Here is a 23,191-nt window from a genome sequence, read left to right on the forward strand (position 1 = left end):
TCACCCCAGCACTTTGGGAGGCCTAGGCAGGTGGATCGCCTGAGGTCAGGAGTTCAAGACCAGTGCCTGGCCAACTAAAATGCAAAATTAGCTGGTGTGGTAGCAGGCCTGTAATCCAGTATCGGAAGTGAGGCAGGAAACCTTGAACCAGAGAAGGAAGATAAATATAAGATGGCGGAAAATGTGGAAGGGAAGGAGAAAAAAAGAGTCCAGGGAGCAAAAAGAACCTATCATGCAGTTGTGACTCTGCCCCTTCTTCTGGACCATTCAACCTAAGCTGCCAATGAGCAAAAGACTAGAAAGAGTGTTGGCAGCTACCACATCCACAGCACCATCCTCTTGCCTGTTGACTCAGTGGCCGGAGTACAAATAAGGTTCTAATTTTGAGGATAAAGCACAGAATGATCTAAGAATCACTGGGAAAATTCTCTTAAACACACTAACCCTGAAGCCAAGATGTTTTCTTCAAACAACCACCCGGTCCTCTTAACCCTGATACTTTTTTCTAGTCCTTGAAATATATAAGTAATTGGGAATTTTAACAAAGTGAAACGTTAAACACAGGATTACTAGAATCACTAGCTAGTTTAGAAATACACCTAACTAGAAGGGAAAAAAAAAAGTTATACGGATGGGTCTGAGTAAAGGGCAAGCAAGGTATAAACACAAACAAAATAGTTTTATATGTGTTCAGTAAGTTATGCATAATATTTTACTGTGAAAAAAGTCAATCTTTATTTACTGACTTCTCAGGTCTGTAGAACATTTCATCCTTGGTTTGAGACACATATGTATCAAAGCGCATAGAAAATGCTTTAAAATATTTAAAAAGGAAGTTAAAATAAAACCTACACTATTCATCAGTAATCTTAGCTTTTCAATGTCTTTCATCTGCTGGAGTTCTTTCAGGGTTAGAGTTACGTCACACCTGGTTTCATAAACCAATGTTTCCAGAGTAACCAAATTATCACAGAGAACCAGCAAACCAGGAATATTCCGCTCCATCCCAAGTCGAATAAGTGACAATGCACAGTCCACCTAAGATTGAAAAACAACAATAAGTTCCTGAGTATCATATATTTCTCATCCATTCTAAAGTAAAAGTCTCCAGTACAGAATCTAATTCTTATAATCATTTTTTATAAAATTGCATTACCAGTAACATGTTTTTTATTTACTGCAAAAACATCAGAGTCCTTTATCAAATACATCAGCATCAAACTGTTTCAAAGAAATCAAACAATCAGCAAGAAATACGGAAGATAAGAGAAAGACAACCAACCTATTATACATTTGTAGAGCGTTACAGTTCACAATGTGGCTTTACATATTTCTTTTAATTCTCACAACATTATATTTACATAACAAGTAGAGAAAAAACACACACCTACTAATGATAATGTCAAAATAACCATATTTTTACTATTACCACTCTGCTTCCAAAAAGAATGTTTGTTTCGAAGGTTTTACTTTTATATTCCTGTTTAGTATCTATCCTTTCACACTGCCTCCCATATAAAAGTCATTCAATAAATATTTGCTGAATAACTATGGTACAAACACTTTCTTAGTCTCAATTCAAATATTTAGCCTTCAAAAGACAAAAACACAGAATGATATTCCTGAAGATGCTCAGGAAACAGCCATTTGACCGCTATTTCCTGGTCAAATTTATGAACTGATACATTCTCCGAGTGATAGTGAAATGATCTAGTGTAGTCTAAAGCCATTCTCTCTCACACTACTTCTTACTCTCCTATTCCCAATTATTTATGAGGACATACTATGAGCTAAGCACCATTCACCATTTGTGTTAGGAATACAAAACTGAGTAAGATGAGGTCTCTTCCTTCAAAGATCTCTCAGCCTTGTAAGAAAAGACAACCACAATGACCGAAGCAGAGTGCGGTGAGTGCTGTGTATGATGCGGATCCCACAGAAGACAGCACTTAGCCAGCCTGAGAGGGTCCCAGAGGAGGGAACACTTAGCATGGACTCTAAAGAATCAAGGGATATTTGTGAGGTGAGGAAGGAAAATTATGGGAAGGAGAGCAGCATGGAACGCAGAGATGCATGGTGAGTTGTGAAAGTACAATTCCACGTGACTGAAAAGAAGGTGCGAAGGGAAGCAATGAGAAAGATGGCTAGAATAGGAGGGACGGGCTGGATCGTGAAAGCTGTGTGTCAAGCTAAGGAACACGCAGCTGATCAGGAAGGCAGAGGATTTCTGACAGACATGTCACAAATAGATCTATACTTTGGAAGGAATACTAAGTATTTACTGACTGATGAATGAAATGTACATGATGAACTGGAAACGGACTGGAGTAAACATAGGCAGGCTGCTCAGAAGAATTATGGTTACCAGTATTAGAGAAATTCTGACAGAAACACATTGATTCCCCATTCATTGACTGATTAGTTCACACACTTATTCACAGACAGTAAATACTTGTTGCATATTTCCAATATACTGGGCAAAAATATTAAGGGGCTAAACTATGACAGTGATCCTGAAGACATACAAGAGAAAGAACGTAACAGACAATTAAGCAGACAGAATTTGTGAAATTTGGTCAGAGCAGATGAGAAATTTGAGTAAAGAGGAGTCTAGAATGATTTCTCATCTAATCCACAGCAGAAATTCATATTCATGTATATATGTGTGTGTGTGTGTAGAAGAGTACATTTATCAAAAGTAAAAATTGTGTGTGTGTATGAGAGTGTGTGTGTGTGTGTGTGTGTGTGTGTGTGTGTGTGTTAGAGGCAAGGTCTTCCTATACTGCTCAGGTTAGAGTGGAGTGGGCTATTCACAAGGGCAGTCATAGCACATTACAGCCTTGAACTCCTGGGCTCTAGTGATCTTCCCACCTCCACAACAGAGTAGGTGGGACTAAAGGCACATGCCACCATGGCATGCCTGGCTTTTAATTCCATATTGACCATGTTGCTTCTGAGGTGGCCATGAGACATCTTGATACAGATGCCCAATAGTAGGTCCAAGAAGAAGAAAACAAACTCTGTGCCAAAGTACATGTACTTGGTTGACGATGATTTTTTTTTTTTTTTTTAAGATGGAGTCTCACTCTGTCGCCCAGGCTGGAGTGCAGTGGTGCGATCTTGGCTCACGGCAAGCTCTGCCTCCTGGGTTCACGCCATTCTCCTGCCTCAGCCTCCCGAGTAGCTGGGACTACAGGAGTCTACCACCATGCCCGGCTAATTTTTTTGTATTTTTAGTAGAGACGGGGTTTCACCATGTTAGCCAGCATGGTCTCGATCTCCTGACCTCATGATCCGCCCTCCTCGGCCTCCCAAAGTGCTAGGATTACAGGCATGAGCCACCGCGCCCAGCCACTGATGATATTTGAGAATTGTCAGCACAAACATCATACAACAGTATTTGGGGAGAGGGATCTAAATGGGTCACAACTGCAGACTCTCCTCTAGTAATAACAGTAGCACGCTGGCCAATAGGAATAATTAAGGGACAGGCCAAAGAACACGAGCCCTAGGAGAAGAGTACAACGAATGGTTAAGACAACGACAAGAAACACCTTAAATAATATCACAGAAGCCGAAGAAGAATTACAAGAAAGAAGCAGTGAATAATGTCAAAAAGCAACGATGTTAAACCACAAATGAAGGGAATGTGACATTAAGAGGTAGACTGAGGTGGGCTGTCAGCCTTACCGAGTGTGGTCTCAGCAGGGCGGTGGGAGTCGCCAGGCTCTGGGGAACTGAGGAGTAAACAAAAAGCTGAGTGGCTATTTCTGAGCTGAACTGAGATAGAAATAAAAAGCAAAGAAAGAAGCCAAGGAGAATATGGCTCTGTTTTTTTATTTATAAAATACAAGGGATGTGAATTTTATGCCCACAAAAAGGGGAGGGGCAGAGAGAGTAGATCCAGTAAAGAAGGAGAGGTAAAAGATACAAGCCAGAAAAAACAGACGGCTTAGAAAGCCACACTAAGCAGGTGGGAATGTGGAATCTAGAGCAAGGTAAGGAAAGAAAGTGGCTCTGACCAAAAGAGGAGAGCCCTCTTCCTTGGGAAAAGCTGGAAGGAGCACGTGCAAATGGAATGGAGTTCTCAAATTTTCAAATAAAATACAAAGCCAAATCATGTTCTGAGAATGATGAGGGAAGTGGTGGGGTAAAAGGAGTAGAGGAGAAGGGGAAGAGGGGGCAGCAATGTAATGCCAAGAAAAAATGCCAGGCAATAATAAAGGCCCACTCACAACCCTTCAAAGACCTAAGGATGGACAAGTGAAGATGAAGCGAAAAAAGAAGAAATGCATTTTCAGATGGAAAGAGTGGTCCAAGTAAATACAAAGGGGGAACAGTAGAGGGAGGTACAGTATGAGGCAAAATATGGGGGCTCTCGCGGCATTTCAACAGACACATGTTTTTTTACCTTAATGCCTAGCAGTAAAAACAAAGTTCAAGTCTGAAAGAATACATCTACCTCTATAGCAAGTTTTTTAAAAAAACAAAAACAAAAAAACCTCTATCTCAAACTAATTCTCACAAAGCATTAAGAAAACTTGATGCATAGAGCACAGTTTTGTGCAAGTGATAGTCTGAACACACAGTAGTACATCAGCAATTTGTAATATACTAACCAATTTTGTGATCCAAACTAGTATTTTTAATATCAGCTTTGAATCTGTTGCCTTCCCAAATACTTACTAAAGTATAAGTGTTTTAAAATGAAATTACAGACACTTTAACTGCAAGTAGGCTCTAATGCAACTTACAGAATTCTATCATATACCCTAGGCCCTTGCCAGATAAAATTCACCACAATAAACATTTTCCTAAACCAACAAACAAGTTTCGCTAAAGGCACTAAGGAAAAAGAATTCCCACATCAATTAAATCTCTAAAAATGAAAAAGATAAAACTATGTCAGATATCACTTTGATCACAGCATAACCCACATGAAACATCAATACCTAACATGAAGCCAAAAAAAAAAGCCTCTAAGTGTTTTAAAATAAATGAAAGAATGAGAGAAAGAATACAAGCCAACTGAAGTACTCCAAAATCACCTTACTTTCTTTATAATTATCCCTTATTACTCAAAAAGAGAATTCAAGATGTCCAGGTGTTATTGCTAGGTTATTTACAAATTTAAGTTTCAGAAAGCTCTGTAGGTTTTTCCTTTAATACACTTTATTTTTTCGAGCAGTTTCAGGTTTGCCATAAAATTGAGCTGAAAGTACAATTTCCATATATCTCCTGCACAACCTCTCCCACTGTCAACATCCCCCACCAGGCCCATGAACCTGCACTGACACATCATCATCACCCAAAGTCCACGGTTTACATTCAGATTCACTCTTAGTGCTGTACATCCCAAGAGTTTTGACAATTGCATAATGACACATATCCACCATTATGGTATCCAGTGAAGAACAGTTTCACTGCCCTCAAACTCCTCTGGGCTCTGTCCATTCATTCCTCCATCTCCCTTAGCCCCTTGTAAGCCCTAATCTTTTCACTGACTCCATAGTTTTGGCTTTCCCAAAAAGTCATATGGTTGGAATCATACAGTATGCAGCTTTTTCAGATTAGCTTCCTTAAACACCAAAAATTGAGGGAATCATTAATGATCTTTTAAAATTCATGATACTGATTGCCCAGCACTTTTTATTGACATGAATTTTTTAATTCACATTCCTAGCTCAACTGACAAAACTACCTAGAAATAAGTTTTTTTTTAGCGTGTATATAAATACACACACAAACACACTTTTCTCCTTATTCTCAAAGAGCTTTATCTAGAAGTTCAAGTAGTAAACTACAAAAGGCTCAAACAAAACTTGTCCATCTAACAAAATCATTTTTCTTGTCAGCCAGAGATAACAGCAAAACACATGTATTTGCAAAACTCCTATACGTCATACGGTGCCACTGGAGTCTTAAAAAATGTCTAGGTGCATGTTACAACAACCTACGTGTAGTTGATCATTTATTTTTTTTACAGTTTTTTTTATACAGATTCTATTTTAAAAGACTATACAGGGACCCAGATTTTGTCTGGCTCTGCCACTGTGTATCCCTGTGCAAGATGTTCATTCTTCTTTCTGTGAACTTTATCTATTTATAAAATACAGAATTAAAGTAACTGAACTAGCTTATTTCCAAAGATTCACTTCATTGTGTTATCTCTTCAGACTCTACACATTTTCAAAAGTGCATCTTCATAGACTAGGATGTCAATCACAAATGTTCTTGGCCATTACCCAGAGTTTAGTCTAGAATATTCCCAATAGCTCAGCAAATAATTCATCTTCAATGCTATGAATATTATAAATAGGAATTAGGTTAAGCAGAAATTCAAGAAATCTATCACGTGGAAACACATGGGCCATGCTAGATAAACTAAGTAGAAATTCATTGTATTTATTTATTTTTAAATTTTTTTAAAAACTTGCCATTGACTTGAAGCTCAACTAAGTAGAAATTTAAACAAAGGGGTATATATTACCTCCCATGGTACTGCTGCTCACCAGACCACCTGGATTCACCTTTCCTGTCAAATCAAAGGCTGATGGTAGTACAGGCAGTAAAAAGTGAACACTGAACGTGGAAGAAAGAAATCGTCATCTGCTAGCTAGAACCAACCCCACGGGAAAACCAAGGTACAGAAAAGGCAGGCAATAGGTCTGAGTCACAAAGTCTATTAGCTGAAGAGTCAAGATTAATATTCAGATACCCTAAGGTTCAGTATAATCCTCATCTCTCTCTTCCAGATCCTTCTCTAATGCAGCTGTTTGGCATCTCTGTGAAAGTGTCTAAGAACTGAGAGAAATTAGGCATGAACTTCAGGAAAACATTAGAAACAACTTCAAACAGGGTTCCTGAAAGGCAAAGTTATAATCAACTGCATTACTGCAATAAAACAGTGGATTAACCAAGAATTTGTATGTAGACACGATCTTTTAAATTATATGGTGCTAAGCCTATGAAAAATATATAGAAAACAAGGGACAGTATGTACCACATTTTGCAACTTAGGTTTTAACGTTACTTGTATGCACCTGCTCTGCAAGAATCCAAAACAAAAGCCACAAAATGTTCTAATGCACAGGATAACAAAGAAATAAATATTCAATTCATCTCTTGCAATTATATATATGATGCCGGCACTGCTGTCAGCCCCGACTCCGTGTACTGAATCCTAAGGATCCAAGGCAGTTCCACTAACATTACTGAGCAGCAGCTGCCATTTCCCCTCACCTGCCGGGCATAATGCTCTATTTCCTCTGCTCTGGTCTGATACCAGTCCACAACCTTCTCCACCGTAAGCTGGGTCGTCCTGAACCTTAGTAACTCAGGCTGTGCAGCATACAAGAATTCACTTTCATCGTGGAGATTCGGCTCAACAACCATTCTGTGAAGCACAAAATGACCAATTAATAACTGACTAGAATGTTGGAAAAACATATAATTTTGTGAGAGAAAGACAGGGACAGAGACGGGGAGAGAGTAAGAGGGAGCATACATGTATGTGGTTTGTGTGTCTTATCACATGCACAAGCACCCTTACAAGATAAATGAGACTTTTTTGGATGCTTATTTTCCCCCCGTTTTCCTGATTTAAAAAATCAGAAGGCATAATACATCAAAACAGCTATGCCACAAATCAATCAAATAAGTATTAACAAAATCAAAAATCACCGAGGGAAGCTTTGACAAAATATACACAGCTGGGTGCTTACCACAGGCCCGCTCAATTAAAATCTCCTGTGCTGGCCAGCCAGGCCTAGTTTAGGAAAATATCCCGAGTGATTCCAATTTGAATTTGAATTAAGAAATCTTGTTTTCGATGTTCATAAAAATAAGAGGAAATACACCTCATTTATGTCGATAATATACCTCTACTAGGTGCCAGCAATTTAGTACTGTACTGACATTTGCACAGCACAGACTACTCTATACCATTCCCTATCAAATGTGAAAAAAAAAACCACATCTTGCAGGAACATACACAGGGCTAACCTCGTGGGGACTGCAGATTATAAGGAGTTTTTAATGAGAATGATCATGGCCAATTGCCTTCCATGGTTAAGGACAAAAAAAATAGAAAGTAACAAATATCAGATGGGCATATGTAAAAATGCTATGTTCCATTAGGGATAGTCATTCATCTAAAGCAAGCTGGTAGTACATGACTGGTGCTACAATGGTTCTTCTTGTAAGTCAATGAGCTTTGGAGTCAGAATAGAATCAGACATACAATTCCATCACTGAAAGCTGTGAAACCTGCAAATTCCTTAACTACAACTAGTCTAAGATCTCCTTTATTCCTATTTATTCCTTTTATTCCTTTTATTTAAATGGGGAAAACACTATACAAGAATGTTGTGAAAATTCAAAAGAACAGAGCACTGCCTGGCACAAAGGAAGTGCTTAATTTTATTTACTGTTATCTTTGTTAAAATTATTAGCAGAAACACAGCCTGTAAACATTGGGGCATTTTATCCACATGCCTTAGACAACCTACTTTGCTTATACCTGCTACTACAATAAAACCTCCCTATATTTGGAATGGTCCTTCACTTACTAGTCTCACAGTGTTTTTAACATTCTTCCAGGGATTTTCCCCCAGCTCTGCCCACACGAAGCACATCACTCATTCCTCCTGGCATCTCTTACATCTGCTCTATTTTTGCAAGAAAAAGGGGCCAACAGTAACGCTGAGTTCCTCTGATACCTCTTTCATTTCCGCGTATTTATTTCCTCCTCAGCATCCTGTGATAGAACTGACCGCTCCTCCTTTTGGAAATGCCCTTTTCCCCTCGTCAGTCTGCTGTCACACCGTGAAGCATTCCTCCCTCTGGCTGCCCCTTCTCAGTCACCTTTGCTACAGCATCCTCCCTCCTCTCCCCAAGCATGAGTACCAGCAAGGACACAGGCTTGTTAGCCCAGCTCTCTTCTTGCTTTCCACTCTCCCCAGTCTCCCCTTCAACTCTACACTATAAATTACCACAGACATTATAACAGCAACAGTATATTTTATAAACCTTTAGGTGTTTAACTTCATATCTGACTAGTGATTTTAGCTGATACAGAAATCTACAGCAAAAAAATATTCTCCTCTAAAAGTTTCAAAGGATTGCTCCATTGTTTTCTAGTTTCTACTGTTTTTCCTAAGGTGCCTGACTGAGGTCATTCTGATTCCTAACTCCTTTTACGTAACATGCCTTTCTCTTCACAAGACTGCATCCCAAATATTCTGGAAGGTCATGGTGGTATGCTGTAATGTAACAGACACTTCTGAGGATGCATAATCTTCAATTCAAAGCAATAGGCTTGAATTATTTCTTATAATTTCCTCCCCTCTATTACCCATGACATCTCTTTCATCTATAACTTGAATATCAGACTTGTTTTTTTAAATAACTGCTCATTTTCTAGCTATGTATTTTTAACCTAATTTCTAGGAAAGCTTCTTGCTTTTATCTTCCAACTCTTCTAATTTTTATGTACCAACTATCACATTTTTAATGTCCTAAATTTCTCTTAATTCTGTTTCTATTTTATACAACGCTACTGATATTTCACAAATACAGTATCTTCTCTTATCTCCAGGTAATATCAATGATAATTTTTAAGGTTTTCTTTGTGTATGTGGTATCATTTTCTTTCAGTTCCATTTTCTGTATGTTTTGCCCTTCTTGTTCATTCGTTGTTCCTGCTGGAGTCTAACCTCGGATGTCCAGGAAGCTCTCACGGGTGGCAGAGCCTGTTCGTTTGTTGGCTTCATTACGACCTTGTGGTGCACTAACTTTTGAGGGTCATATCTCAGTATCTAGAAACCTCTTTTCAGAGGTTACTCATTCTCCAGAAAAGAACTCTCTAAACTTCTACTTGGGGAATATGCCTGCATCTGGGAGCAGGGAGTGGGAAGGAAACCAGAGTTTGGACATTCAGGTCATACATTTTCTAAATGCCCAGATTTTCAAACCAATTACTCAACTCCTCCTATGCTGTGCCTAATATCCAGTAATCTGAAGGTTTTCTAGCTCAATTTAGAGGCCCTCTGCCTCAATGCACAAGTCAAAAAAAAACACAAACCTCTTGTCTCACACGGGGAAAAAAAAAAAAAAAAAAAAAGGAGGAGAGACAGTGAAGGAGTATTTACCCGACTTTGAGGAGTAGGCCATAAAGGGACTCCAACATTCCTCAGAAGAATTTTCAGCCCCACACCGACTCTCCCACCCCCCTTCTGCAGTACTGGATGCCTACACATTCTGAGGCTTCCCAAAGTTAAATGTGACAAGAATAAAAATTAAAACTGATCAAGAACAAAACTGCATACATACCATAATTACAACTATAAAAAAATTAATATCACTCTATGTGAAAGACTGAAAGGGAATAACACAAAATGAAAACAGTTGTTGTAATAAGCATCATTTTTTAACATAATTCCTTTGAAGCATTTCATTTTTCCATTAAAAAATTTTAACATAACTGAGTCAAAGGAGTTTTTTAAAACTTCACTCAAACTTTCTAAATTATGGAGTGTCATCAAGTAAGGTTTCATTGCTCAGACACCACTTTCACAGAGTCATCAGTTCACCCATCCCACAAAGAAACAAAGATGCCTCCTGCAGGCTCATACTGACCTGCAAGCCAACTCCTCGCACCAATCTTTAGCTCGGTGTTTATGTTCATGCCAAGGAATGATCATCAGGGAGTCACCGTTAAAACTTAAAAATAAAAAAATAAGCGTTTAAAATTCACATTACCTCAATGACTTAGCCACACAAGGAGTATAATGCAAATAACATCTCTATAACATTAATATCTAAGATTCATGCTTATAGTATTTTAAGTGGTACAGGATACACATTATATATATACTATGTAAATGGAAAATACCATATTGCTGAATCATAAAATGGCTCAAAAGGAAAAATTACAAATAAAAAATTTGGCAAGTAATTAAAGGATGGTATGGGTAAGTTTTCATTCACATATTCTAAAATGCTCATCAAAAGCCTGCAGTGCATGTTGTTAAAACCAGCATAAATGGTCTTCTGCCCCAACAGCTTACAATCCAGAGCAGTGCTTTCAACAGAACTTCCTGTGATCACAGAAATGTTTTGCATCTGTGCTATCCAACTACCAGCTATGTAAATGCTTACTGGTTATAAGCGCTTAAAATATGGTTACTGACATTAGGAAAGTGATTTTTAATTTAATTTTAATTAAGTTAAATTTAAATAGCCACATGTGGCCAGTGGCTACCATATTAGATAGCACAGACCTAGAGGACAGGTAATAGAGTAAAGGAATGATTCTGCAGGCTCAAAAGTATCACTGAAAAACAACAGAAAGAAAATCTAGGCTTGGTATGGTGGCTCACACCTGTAATTCCAACACTTTAGGAAGCCAAGGTGAGAGGACTGCTTGAGCCCAGGAGTTCAAGACTAGCCTAGGCAACATAGTGGGACCTCATTTCTACAAAAAATTTAAAAATTATCCAGGTGTGGTGGTGGCACGCCTGTCATCCCAGTGTCCCAACCACTCAGAAAGCTGATGTAGGAGGATCGCTTGAGCCCTACTAAAAGGTTGAGACTGCAGTAAGCCATGATCAAGAAAGAAAATCTACAGGAGGCAAAGATAAGTCCTGACTGAATATAATATAAGAATAAATTTAGGCCGGGCGTGGTGGCTCACACCTGTAATCCCAGCACTTTGGGAGGCTGAGGCGGGCAGATCACAAGGTCAGGAGATCGAGATCATCCTAGCTAACAGAGTGAAACCCCGTTTCTACTAAAAATACAAAAAATTAGCCAGGCATGGAGGTGGCTGCCTCCCAGCTACTCGGGAGGTTGAGGCAGGAGAATGGCGTAAACCCGGGAAGCAGAGCTCGCAGTGAGCCGAGATCGCGCCACTGCACTCCAGCCTGGGCGACAGACTGATACTCCGTCTCAAAAAAAAAAAAAAGAATAAATTTAAACGGAAAAGCAAGGTAAACACAGTATGGTAATAGAGCAGAGCAATGTTCCACAAATCAGGACACCTGAGAAACAGAAACAAATCTGTCTCTTCATGAACTAGGCACTCTCTGGCATGTGACTCTCTAAAATGAAAGGCTTCAAACATTCTCTCTAACGTCCCTTTTAGCTTTAACATCCATGAATCCATGAAAACAACTAAATCATTCTGAAATAAGAATAAAGACAAAAATTATTAAGGCAAACTTCAATTGCCTTGCTTTATAGTTCAGTAAAACATTTTCTCTAATATTTCTGAGTATCAATAGTAGCATTTTCTTAAAATGTATCATAGCCCCAGAAAAAGGATTGCACTTTCTTATATTATTAGGTTATACAACACGCTTTGCACAAGAAACACTTCATAAACTTTTGAAAATTATGTTGGTGAAGTGATTGGTCTTCTTGTAAAAAGTAGTAAGAAACCACTGGTGGGTTTTAAAACAGAAGAGGTAAGTTAATGAGGTCTGGGAAGGGGCAGTGATGACTAATCAATCAACAGCATCACCCTTGCAGTTATTATTATTGGGGCAAATTATCCAAAGTCAAGGTTCCCCACTAGATATACAAAATAAGAAGTTTATTATCTATCTAAAACACAGATTTCCAGTTAGCATGTAATATCCTAGCAAACTATGTACCAGAGATAGGTTTTTGAAGGTGTGTCCATAATTTTAAATTTCTGAATGGTACAAATGATGATTTAGAATGGATGCTACAACCATACTATTTCATTTGTCACCAAATAAAAAACTATTTTATTTTCTTCCATGTCAATAACTAATATTTTATCACAGATCACTGAAAAGTAAAAAAGATAACATCTGGATACAAGGATGATGATGATTACTCTTCTGACATAAGAATAAATTATAGCAATGAACTGAGGAATGAGGAGAAAATAAATAAATCTAGCAAGCTATTATGACCTTTTTAATTAAAACAGACATGGTTTCTTAAGCTACATAAAATGTTTTCTAAAAGAATTTTAGAAAAATGTATCACAAGTTGAGATTTGTATTTTCTATTCAAAGTAAATATTAGATGCAAGAGTTATTAGGAACCCTCAGCAAAATAATATTTATTTGGTATGTAGAGACTAATAAGTTGTAAAATGGTATCTCCACTGAACAGAAATAAGAAAACAGATATATATATATTTTTTTAACCAAAACAGATTTTCACATTTGCTGCATTTTCAAAGTACAGCATAACCAGTCTGTTTCTAAATGTGCTGATCACCACTGATACGATGATGATGACGATGATGATGATAATAATATCATTACTATTACTATTACTACTGCTGCTATATCAGCAATGATCAGTGACAACAATAATCCTTAGCACTGACTGATCTCCTACTATGGACTAGACCCAATACAATGCTGTTAACATAAAATGTCTCAATTTAGTCCTATCAATCTAATGTAGTAGATATTATCTTCCTCATATTACAAAGAGAAAACTAAAGCATAAATTAACTTGTCCATCCTAACAAAGCTAATAAATTGACAAAGCCAGGATTTGAACACAACCAGTCAGAATCCAAAGCTTACACTTTTAGCTAGCATACTAAACTGCCTGTAGAAAGGACACAGGGACTACAGTCTAGTCCCCAACCATTTTTCTACCATTCCCCCTCCATGCATCAGGAGCCACCAGTCAGATTTGTACACAGCAGGTAGAGGGCAATTTTCTTTTTCTTTTTTGAGATGGAGTCTCGCTCGGTCACCCAGTCTGGAGTGCAGTGGCACAATCTCAGCTCACTGCAACCTCTGTCTCTCAGGTGCAAGCAATTCTCCTGTCTCAGCCTCCTGAGTAGCTGGGACTACAGGTGCCCACCAGTAGGCCCAGCAATTTTTTTTTTTTTTTTTTTGAGAGACGGAGTTTCACCATATCAATCAGGCTGCTCTCAAACTCCTGATCTCAGGTGATCCACCCGCCTCGGCCTCCCAAAGTGCTGGGATTACAGGCGTGAGCCACTGTGCCCAGCTGGTAGAGGGCAATTTGAGCCTTCTCAAGATTAAATATAGACAACCCAAAAAGGACCATTTACATGCGTATTAAAAGATACATTTAAACTAAGATATATAACTAATACATTACTAGTCTAATAAAACTAGTATCTACAGAATATAGTTTAATCTTAGGTTTGATAACTCATGTTCATGTAAAAACAAAAAAAAACCCTCTTGTTGCTGTTTTTCTTCCAGGATGTTTCTATAAAACAATATATTTTAAAACAAATTTTAGGCATTTAAAGTGCTAATAAAATCACCGTAAGTTCTTTATTTTGCTTCAAATGATAACATTTGAGAAATAAGCACGATCTTCTCTCCAGCCAACATAAAAACTCCTTGAAGTCAGGATTCTTGTTTATTTTGTCTAGTGCTATATCCTCAGCACCCAAAATAGTGTCTGGCATTTAGCAGACTCAAAAAACTATATGTAGGTTGAATTAATTGACAACACAACAAAAAATTTTTAAAGTGATCTCATGGATATCACAAAAATTTAAGATCGGAATATAGCAATGGAAAGGGATAGTTTGTTCATGAAAAAGATGGATATGTCAAGGAGGTATGTTTATACAGAATCTACAGGTCTGAGAGTGAGAACAACAATGTTTTCCTAACACATATTATTAAACTGATGGAAGGGCAAGCCACACTAGTAGTAATGGTATACATCTACTAACTGGATAGTTGGATATCCCATTATATCTCAGTTAATAAAAAAAAGACAAGAATACATGTTACCCTAAATGTTAGCATTCTTTACATTTCAAATTAATTGATTGGTTCTGTTCTTACCTTTTAAAAACTGCCCAAATTTTAGCTACTTATTCTTTCATTAGGTAAGCAGAATGATAGAATGTTTAATAAAATTCAGAGAAAACCCTTTTCATGGATTCGATTCACAATTAAACTAGTAGACATTAAGTCAATTACTAAATGGGTTAGGCAAAATCGTAGCTGAAAAAAACCTAGAAATCATACTGTTCCTTCTACAGAACTATAGAAACTTTGGGTAGGTGTAAAACTTACACCTTGAATCTCAAGTTCTATAAACATGAAACTGCATTTACATATACTTTATTTCATCTTATTCGTCTATTTTTTCCCCTGCTTGGGAAGTCTTAAGATTTAAATACATCATCTCCACTAAAAAAAAAAAGAAAAAAAAAAAGGATTATATTGTAAACTCAAATTATCTCTTTACAAAATAATGGCTGCTTTTGCTTAATTTTAGGATTCTCTATATTAGAACCCTATTCATTGTTTTACTTCAAACAATAAACTATGCTGGCTTTCATTTGATGGTAACATTTATCTGTCAGCAGGAAAGGAATTAATATAACAAGTTCTATTATATCCAACAATTCTCCCACCAATTATTTCTCAAACTAAATATAAATGTTTTATTTCAAAGAAATTTCATGAAGAATAAACTTTCAAAAAGTTCTTTTATTCATGTTCTATGCCTTGGAAACAAAAGGTTAAATAGACAGTGTATTACTCGTAATTGCCACCTTTTATGCATTGGCTTTAAAATGTGGAGTTATATTTATTTCTATTATTTAGCAGAGAATAAAACGTTCTGGCAAATAAAGAATAAAAATAATAATACTTGGGGCCTATGTGTATAACTACACTGTGGTTAACATCACTGAACAAGTCAAATTGATCTGAAACTCAATGGGAAACCAATTAAAAAGCTAGTTATCACTCATAACACCAAGTTGAAAAAAAAGCTGTCCGAAGGCATTATTCAGAGCTCTCTTCTGGACCAATGGGATTCAATTTCATTTATAAATAACTTAGAAAACAGAGCAGAAACTAAGAAGATATTTTGAAACTTACCAGTATTCTCAGAGGCTAGCAATGTGTAAAAGAGGGACAAGAGTGAAAACAACAGCACTCTAGGATTTGGATTCACCTCCTCCCACCACGAGCTTAATCTCTGGGACCCAGCTGCCTCATCTATTTAGTTAATGCCGCAATACTGCCTGCTCAAATGAAAATGAGACTAAAGCAAAGATTGTCTTGAATTCTAATCCATAATACTTAAGATTATGCTCTTAGAGAAGTCTAGCCTCTGGGTTAGAATTGTGAGTCTACCTTTCATAGCTGTAGAACCTTGATGGAGTTACTCAAACTGCCTGTGCCTCACTTTCCTCACAAGTGAAAAAGGGATAATAACAACATTTAGCTCATTTGGATTAGGAGAAAATCAGATTAGTTAGTACATAAAAGGCCCTTAGAACAGTACCTGGCATACAGTGAATGTTATAAAAACATTAATACCAGCAAGAAGGTTTTTCACAAGTAGTGAATACAAGATATATATGACTCTGGTTGACATTTCAAGATCTACTTTATGATAAACAATAGCATCATATTAATAATTATATCAATGATTACATTTCCAAATACCTAACTGCGATAACCTCCACTTATACCATCCTGAGTAAAATGGCAATTACCAGTAATATGAAAATGTGATGAGTTGATTTATGAAGTAGAAACAAGCAACCATTTCCAAAAGGCATTGTCTCTGTCCCAAATGCTTCAAACCAAGTTTTAAAATTAGTTTTTACCCATGAGCAAAGGACAATTTGATTATTATAAAGGAGAACTAGTTTGGAAAATCATTAAAGTACAAGAGAAAGCCACAAACTTCAATGAGAAGTATTAAAGAATTTCCCAGGGCCAGGCATGGTGGCTCACACCTATAATCCCAGCATTTTGGGAGGCACAGAGAAGGGAAGATTAGTTGAGCCCAGGAGTTTGAGACCAGCCTGGGCAACAGAGCAAGACCTCATCATCTTCAAGAAAAAGAAAAAGAAAAAAAAAGACTAGCAAGGATGTAGGGGAAGCTGTCACAGGCCTGTAGTCCCAGTTACCTGGGAGGCTGAGGCGGGAGGGTCACTTGAGCCCAGGAGATGAAGGCTGCAGTGAGCTGTGATTGTAACCGCATTCCAGCCTGGGTGACAGAGAGAGACTGTCTCAAAAAAATAAATTAAATTAACTAAATAATTTCCAAAAAAAAGTCAGTTATATAACTCAGAAAGGCTGCTCTATACAAGGTGATTAATGTCAACAAAACAAGAGAGACAAACAAAACAGATGACTAGAGAAAACAGATGACAAGAGAGACAACAAAACAGATGACATGAGAAGTCACTGGTATGAAAAGTGACCTTCAGCAGTACCACTTGCCTCTTGGGCAGATTACTCTAATTTTGAACAAGAGACACTGAAGGTCCTCAGAACAATGAAGGATGCTTATGCTCATTACAAAGAAAGTCACCGGGAAAGAAAGGAATCCTCAAGTATAATTTCAATGGCCTTGTACTTTATCAAGAATAAGCTAAAATGACCCACATCAAAAAGTCTCCCAAATAAAACACTTAGGTAATAAGTTTTACATTCTGAATTTGGTGTTATATACATAAAATATTTATAAATACATAGGTTTTATTGTTCATTTATTTTTGGTATGATGTTCATATTTGTAGTATTACAGATGAAAAATAGGGACTCAACTTAAAATTGATTAACTACAACTTTCATTTATAGTAATCAACTAACCTATAGATTCGAGGTTGCCAGTATTCCATTCAGTGAGGGAGAATATATATTAAATGTGGTAACACGGAAAGATCTGAGATCTGAGTCAACCAAGGATTGATGAGAATAATCCTTATACAGGGGGAGGCCCAAAAGTACATATCTATAACTACCAAATGGGAAGAAATGTGACAGCAAACTAATAAATTCCACTCCCTATTCTGTTACTTAGACTGACACAGAACCAGTGGAGAGAAAAATAGAGAGACCCTTATTTCACATTACATGAAGACAAGCAGACCCTGACAAATAGCCTTTAGACTATTAATGACACCTGAAAAATCGCTTCCAGAACAAAGATAAAAATATATGACATTTAAATTTATCAACTACAAAACTACTGAAATGTACAAAATATTCATGAATTGTATCAGTGTTCATTATAAAACCTAACCCACCTATGTGAGTATGTAGTGCTAATGGATTTTGAACAAAAGGATTGGAGAGGAAAGAATACTTTTAAATTTCATTTTCATTCATCTTACCAAAAAAAGCACAGATTATGCCTATGCAGACCCCAAGCCAAAGGAAGACTGATTTCTTCATAGCCACCCTTAAGAATCCCCATATGTTCCTGCCTCTAAACTGTGCTGAATGGACATTTCACACACTATTTATATAATCATTCGACTCTGCCCAGCCTATGTATAATACTTATATAGTACTTAACTATCTGCAAGCACAAATATAAAGTTCTAAGCAATTACACATGTAAATTCGGCAGCCCTGAGAGATAGACAATATTATCTTTCTCATTTTATAGGAGAGGAGACACAGGCACAGAAACACTAAGCAACTTGTCCAGGGTCAAATAGCTAAGTTGCAGCTGGAATCTGAAACCAGGCAGTCCAGTTCCAGAGTCTACGCTCTCAGCCACTATGGTATTTTACTTAATTGAATCCTGCCTTTTCCAGCTCAAATTCCAGCTTCCCAAAGATGTTATTGTAGCCATTCCAGTCCAGATTGGTTTCTTTTTGTTCTAAATCCTCACTACTTACCTGGACAACCATGTGGCATTTAATCTTTCGATCGTATATAAGTGGTATACTTCTCAAGTTCCCTGGAGTTCTTATCTATTGTTAATTTCCTAGATTGTCTCCCCACTAAAAGTAAATATTCTCCGATAAATACCCCTTTGTGTCCATCACAACTCCCAGTGCTGTTATATGCATAATAATAACATATAAGCAATAATTTTAACTAAATTTATATAAATGCATTATTTCATTTAATCTTTAATCACAAACACCCTAAAAGGTATATATCACAATTACAAATTTCCAGATAAGCAATCCACATGAGCTCAAAAAAACTCACGAATGAATGATCAGTAGGAACAGATCACTGATACTCTCTTAATTCTAAAATCAGAGCTCTCAAAGGAAAAAACTCTTAAGAACTAGAAAGACAAGATCAAATCAAGCTGTGAAAACTTATTGCACATTAAATAAAAACTATAAAAGTCAACTTAAGAGGAAGACTACATAGCTAAGGCTATTTGCCTGTAGATAACCCCTTCTGCATTTATCTCACTGCTATTGTAATTATTTGTCTACATATATTTCAGAGGAGGGTACTTTATACTCACAGTAGTAGCTCACTGAAATGATTCAATCAAGTAACTAATTAGCAAGCTTCCTGAAATGAATCACTGTGCTTCTCAAGCTTGTGAAAAACCCTCCAATGACAGAAAAAATTATACTTTGGAAACCAAGTTATACAAAGGCAGTAGGAAGAAAAAAAGTTGATATAAAATATTCAAAAAGAAACTCTAAAAATCATACATATGGCACGTTAACCTCATCTAAATGGATAGAAAGGTAGTATGATTCACAGCATGCATATTTATAATGTTGTCTTTAACTGTGTCAATCAATGCAGTGTTCATTAGAGGATAAAAATTGAAACCTTCTGATGTTCCCAGACCAAGCTTATCAGACTTTCTTCCATGTTACTAAACCTCTCATGTATTTCCGTTACTGCTGTCATTGCACTGAATTATAATTATTTATTTATGTGTCTTGCTCCTTCACTAAACTATGAGCTCCTTCAAAGCTTTCATCGTTTTTGATTCCTTAGTGGAATACTTGGCATTTATTTAAAACTTACTACATATTTAATAGATGGATAGATAGAAGGATGGACAGACTGAGGGAAAAATGGATGATTATGTATAAATAAATGAAAAAACAAAAACTATCCCCAAATCATAAGGGTATACGCAATGCTTTCCTGAGGCAAAAGATTTGGAACATGTACATGAGATTTTTTTTCAAATGTTCATAATTCTAAATTCCCAAAATGGTCTAGACAACTCCCTATTTTCCACCCATGCCATCAGCAACAATGCAATGTTCCATGGGACAGGTGACTCTTCGCCTGTGTATGAGCACTTATGAGTACAAAGAGATGTGGAATTTAGCTGGGCATGGTGAAGGATACCTGGAGTTCCAGCTACTGGGGAGGCTGAGCAGAAGGATCAATCGCACCCAGGAGTTTGAGACCAGCCTGGGCGACAGAGAGTCTCCATCTCTTAAAAGAGAAAGAGAGAGAGAGAGAGAGGTGGAAAGTCCTAAGCTATTAATAAAGAAGCACAAAAGTTGTTTGCCCGGAGATACTGCTGCACAAGTTCTATGTCAGCCTTTTACAACCATGAGTTCTTTGAGTCTAGGCAAAATTACACTGCAGGCAGGCATACAATCACAGCTGAAGAAATGAAGACCCGGGAAATGAAGACGGAGAGGTTCTGATGTCAGTTTGACAGAATGTGACTAGGAAGACAATGGTGTAGCTATCTGCAGGGCGAATAAGTCTAACACACTTCTAGTGTTTATGAGGTTCAAAATTAAACTAGAGTTAGGTAGAGAAGGGAAACAAAACACTAAAGAATTTGAAGAAAACAGTTCTTATGATTGTCAATATAGATTTTTAACTACACAACATTCATTCTTTCAACAAACCTTTATTGAGCAACTAAAATTTTTAAAAATAAATACAAAGGTATTGCTCCTGCCCTCAAGAAACACAAAAGTAGACCAGAAAATAGATGCTATAATAAGTTAACAACTGAGACACAAAGTGCCATTGGAATTCAAAGAGAAAATGACCTTGAGAGGCAGAATGAGATCCAAGGGTCCAAGAATGAAGTGGGATACATGTGACTGTTTCTTTAAAAAATTGTCCATAAATGCCCTTGAGAGATAACACATAGCACCAACTCTCCCAAACACCTGCGGCTGACAGTCAACCTCTGGGATTGTGATTTGGAAAAAGAACATCTCTGGCTCTCAATACACTGCAGCTTTGCTTATTTGTTGTTAGCAGTAATGAAAAGTCCATGTGTTAAAATATACTGTATTTCAGCTACATTTCTAGATCACTTTCTGTAATTTTCAGATTAAGGAAAGCCTTTCACCTGTACCTAATTCTGAAATCCATTTAATCAACTGCATAGAGAAGCTAACCTTATAGTAAACACCATGAGGTGGCTGGTGGAACTTGTATTTTGATTAAATAAATCATATGTTATGGGAAAGGACAAAAAAGGCTCCATGACAACAGGGATAAGAACTCAACTAACGAGATGAACAAACCTACACAAAACAGACTAATAAAAGATCAGCTCAGGAAAATTACTTTAAAACACTAAAAGAGAACTTCTGCTTTGAACAACAATGAAGTATGGAGTAACAGGAACAGTAATGAATCTCTTGAATTAATCTAAAAAATTACCACCAAGATCAACAACAAAAACGGACAGCAGGACACCAGGGCACTGCAGGATAATGACACTAAGGGAAGGGAAAAAAACAAAGTGAGCCCAGCAGTGCCCTCGCTCACTGCCTGAAGAGAAGTGACAGGCTGCAGCATAAAAAGGGAACTCTAAACAGAGCCTAGCAGGCCTTCTGGGCTGCAGAGACAGAGTTTGAAAGTCAGAGAGCCAAGGTAGCTAGAATTTACAGACAATGTATCAGAGAAGAAAGAACGTGCACTGAGAAAGAAAGCTCCAAAAATCCTGGGAGGGTTCCCTCTAGTCATTGACTAAGCACTGCTCAGTGCATACCTGTGATGAAATCACACAAGGATGGGGAACGAACCAACCAAAGGAGCAGAAAGAACATCCCTGGACCTCACATGGGGCAGGAATAGTTCATGTTCCCATCAGCCAGAATAGGAAAACTAGTAATCTGTAGGGTAACAGGTTTTATTATTTTATTATATATTATTTATTTTATTTTATTATTTATAAGAATATTACCCAGCCGGGCGCAGGGGCTCATGCCTGTAATCCCAACACTTTGGGAGGCTGAGGCAGGCGGATCACGAGGTCAGGAGATCGAGACCATCCTGGCTAACACGGTGAAACCCCATCTCTACTAAAAATACAAAAAAAAAAAAAAAAAATTAGCTGGGCATGGTGGCGGGTGCCTGTAGTACCAGCTACTCGGGAGGCTGCGGCAGGAGAATGGTGTGAACCAGGGAGGCGGAGCTTGAAGTGAGCCGAGATAGCGCCACTGCACTCCGGCCTGGGCGAAAGAGCGAGACTCCATCTCAAAAAAAAAAAAAAAAAAAAAGAATATTACCCCAGCAGGGGAGCAAAATTAGCCTTAGACTAAAGCTAAAGGCTGCCCTGTTCCCACTAACAAAGCTAAAAGGTAAGCCTCAAAAGCATCAAAGTTCTTGAGTAATTTAACTGTACCCCAGAAAAAAGCTTCAGAATACTTTCGGGAATAAAAAAAAAAAAATCTACATCCAAATTATGTAAAATTCTTAATGTCTGTTACCCAATAAAAACTAACAGGTATGTAAAGAAGAAGGAAATTATGGCTCATAACCAGAACAAAAATCAATTTCTTGAAACAGATCAAGAAACAACACCAATGCCATGAGAACAAGAGGCACAGAAATATTAAAGACCCAAATCAAACTTCTCGGAATGAAAAACACAGTCTCAGAGATTAAAAAAAAAAAAAAAATACACTGAAGGCGTCAATTATAGACAAGTCAGAAGAAAAGAATAGCAAATTTAAGGACACAGTAATAAAAACAATCCAAAATAAAATCAGTATAAAAAATAACTTTTTTAAATGGGCTATAAGATATGATCACATGGTCAACATACATATAATAGGAGCCCCAGGAAAAAAGTGTGCATATTGGGAAGGAGAAACAAGGAAGGGGAAAAAAAATTTGAAGAAATAGTGACCATAAATTTCCTAAATTTGGTGAAACTCTTAAGTCCATAGATCCAAGGAACTTGATAACCAACAAGAATAAACTCAAAGAACAACACACCAAGGCATATAATAATAAAATGGCTCAAAACTAGTTATAAATCTTAAAAGCATCCAAAGAAAAGACACATTATGCAAAGAGAAACAAAGATAAGAATGACAGCGGACTTCTGCTTAAAGCAATACAAGCCAGAAGACAGCAGAGTAGCTCCAATGAGGTACTAAACAAGTACAACTGTTAGCCTAGAATTCTATACTCAGTAAAATATCTTCCAAAACTAAGCAAAGACCTCTCCAGATACATAA

At 37.2% G+C, this 23,191-nt stretch overlaps 1 protein-coding gene across 1 annotated transcript in view; it reads right to left on the minus strand.

Annotated features, from left to right (window-relative positions):
• NBAS (NBAS subunit of NRZ tethering complex) overlaps window positions 1-23,191 on the minus strand; it is a 388,176-nt gene that overhangs the window by 250,233 nt on the left and 114,752 nt on the right. The window contains exons 22-24 of the mRNA XM_032172256.2: window positions 10,639-10,722; window positions 7,243-7,396; window positions 853-1,038 (exon numbers count right to left, since the gene is read on the minus strand). Coding sequence (XP_032028147.1) covers window positions 853-1,038; window positions 7,243-7,396; window positions 10,639-10,722 — 424 coding nt within the window. The remainder of the gene's footprint in view (window positions 1-852; window positions 1,039-7,242; window positions 7,397-10,638; window positions 10,723-23,191) is intronic.

Source organism: Hylobates moloch, unplaced genomic scaffold (assembly GCF_009828535.3).
Source record: "Hylobates moloch isolate HMO894 unplaced genomic scaffold, HMol_V3 SCAFFOLD_13, whole genome shotgun sequence".
Taxonomy (NCBI): Eukaryota; Metazoa; Chordata; class Mammalia; order Primates; family Hylobatidae; genus Hylobates; species Hylobates moloch.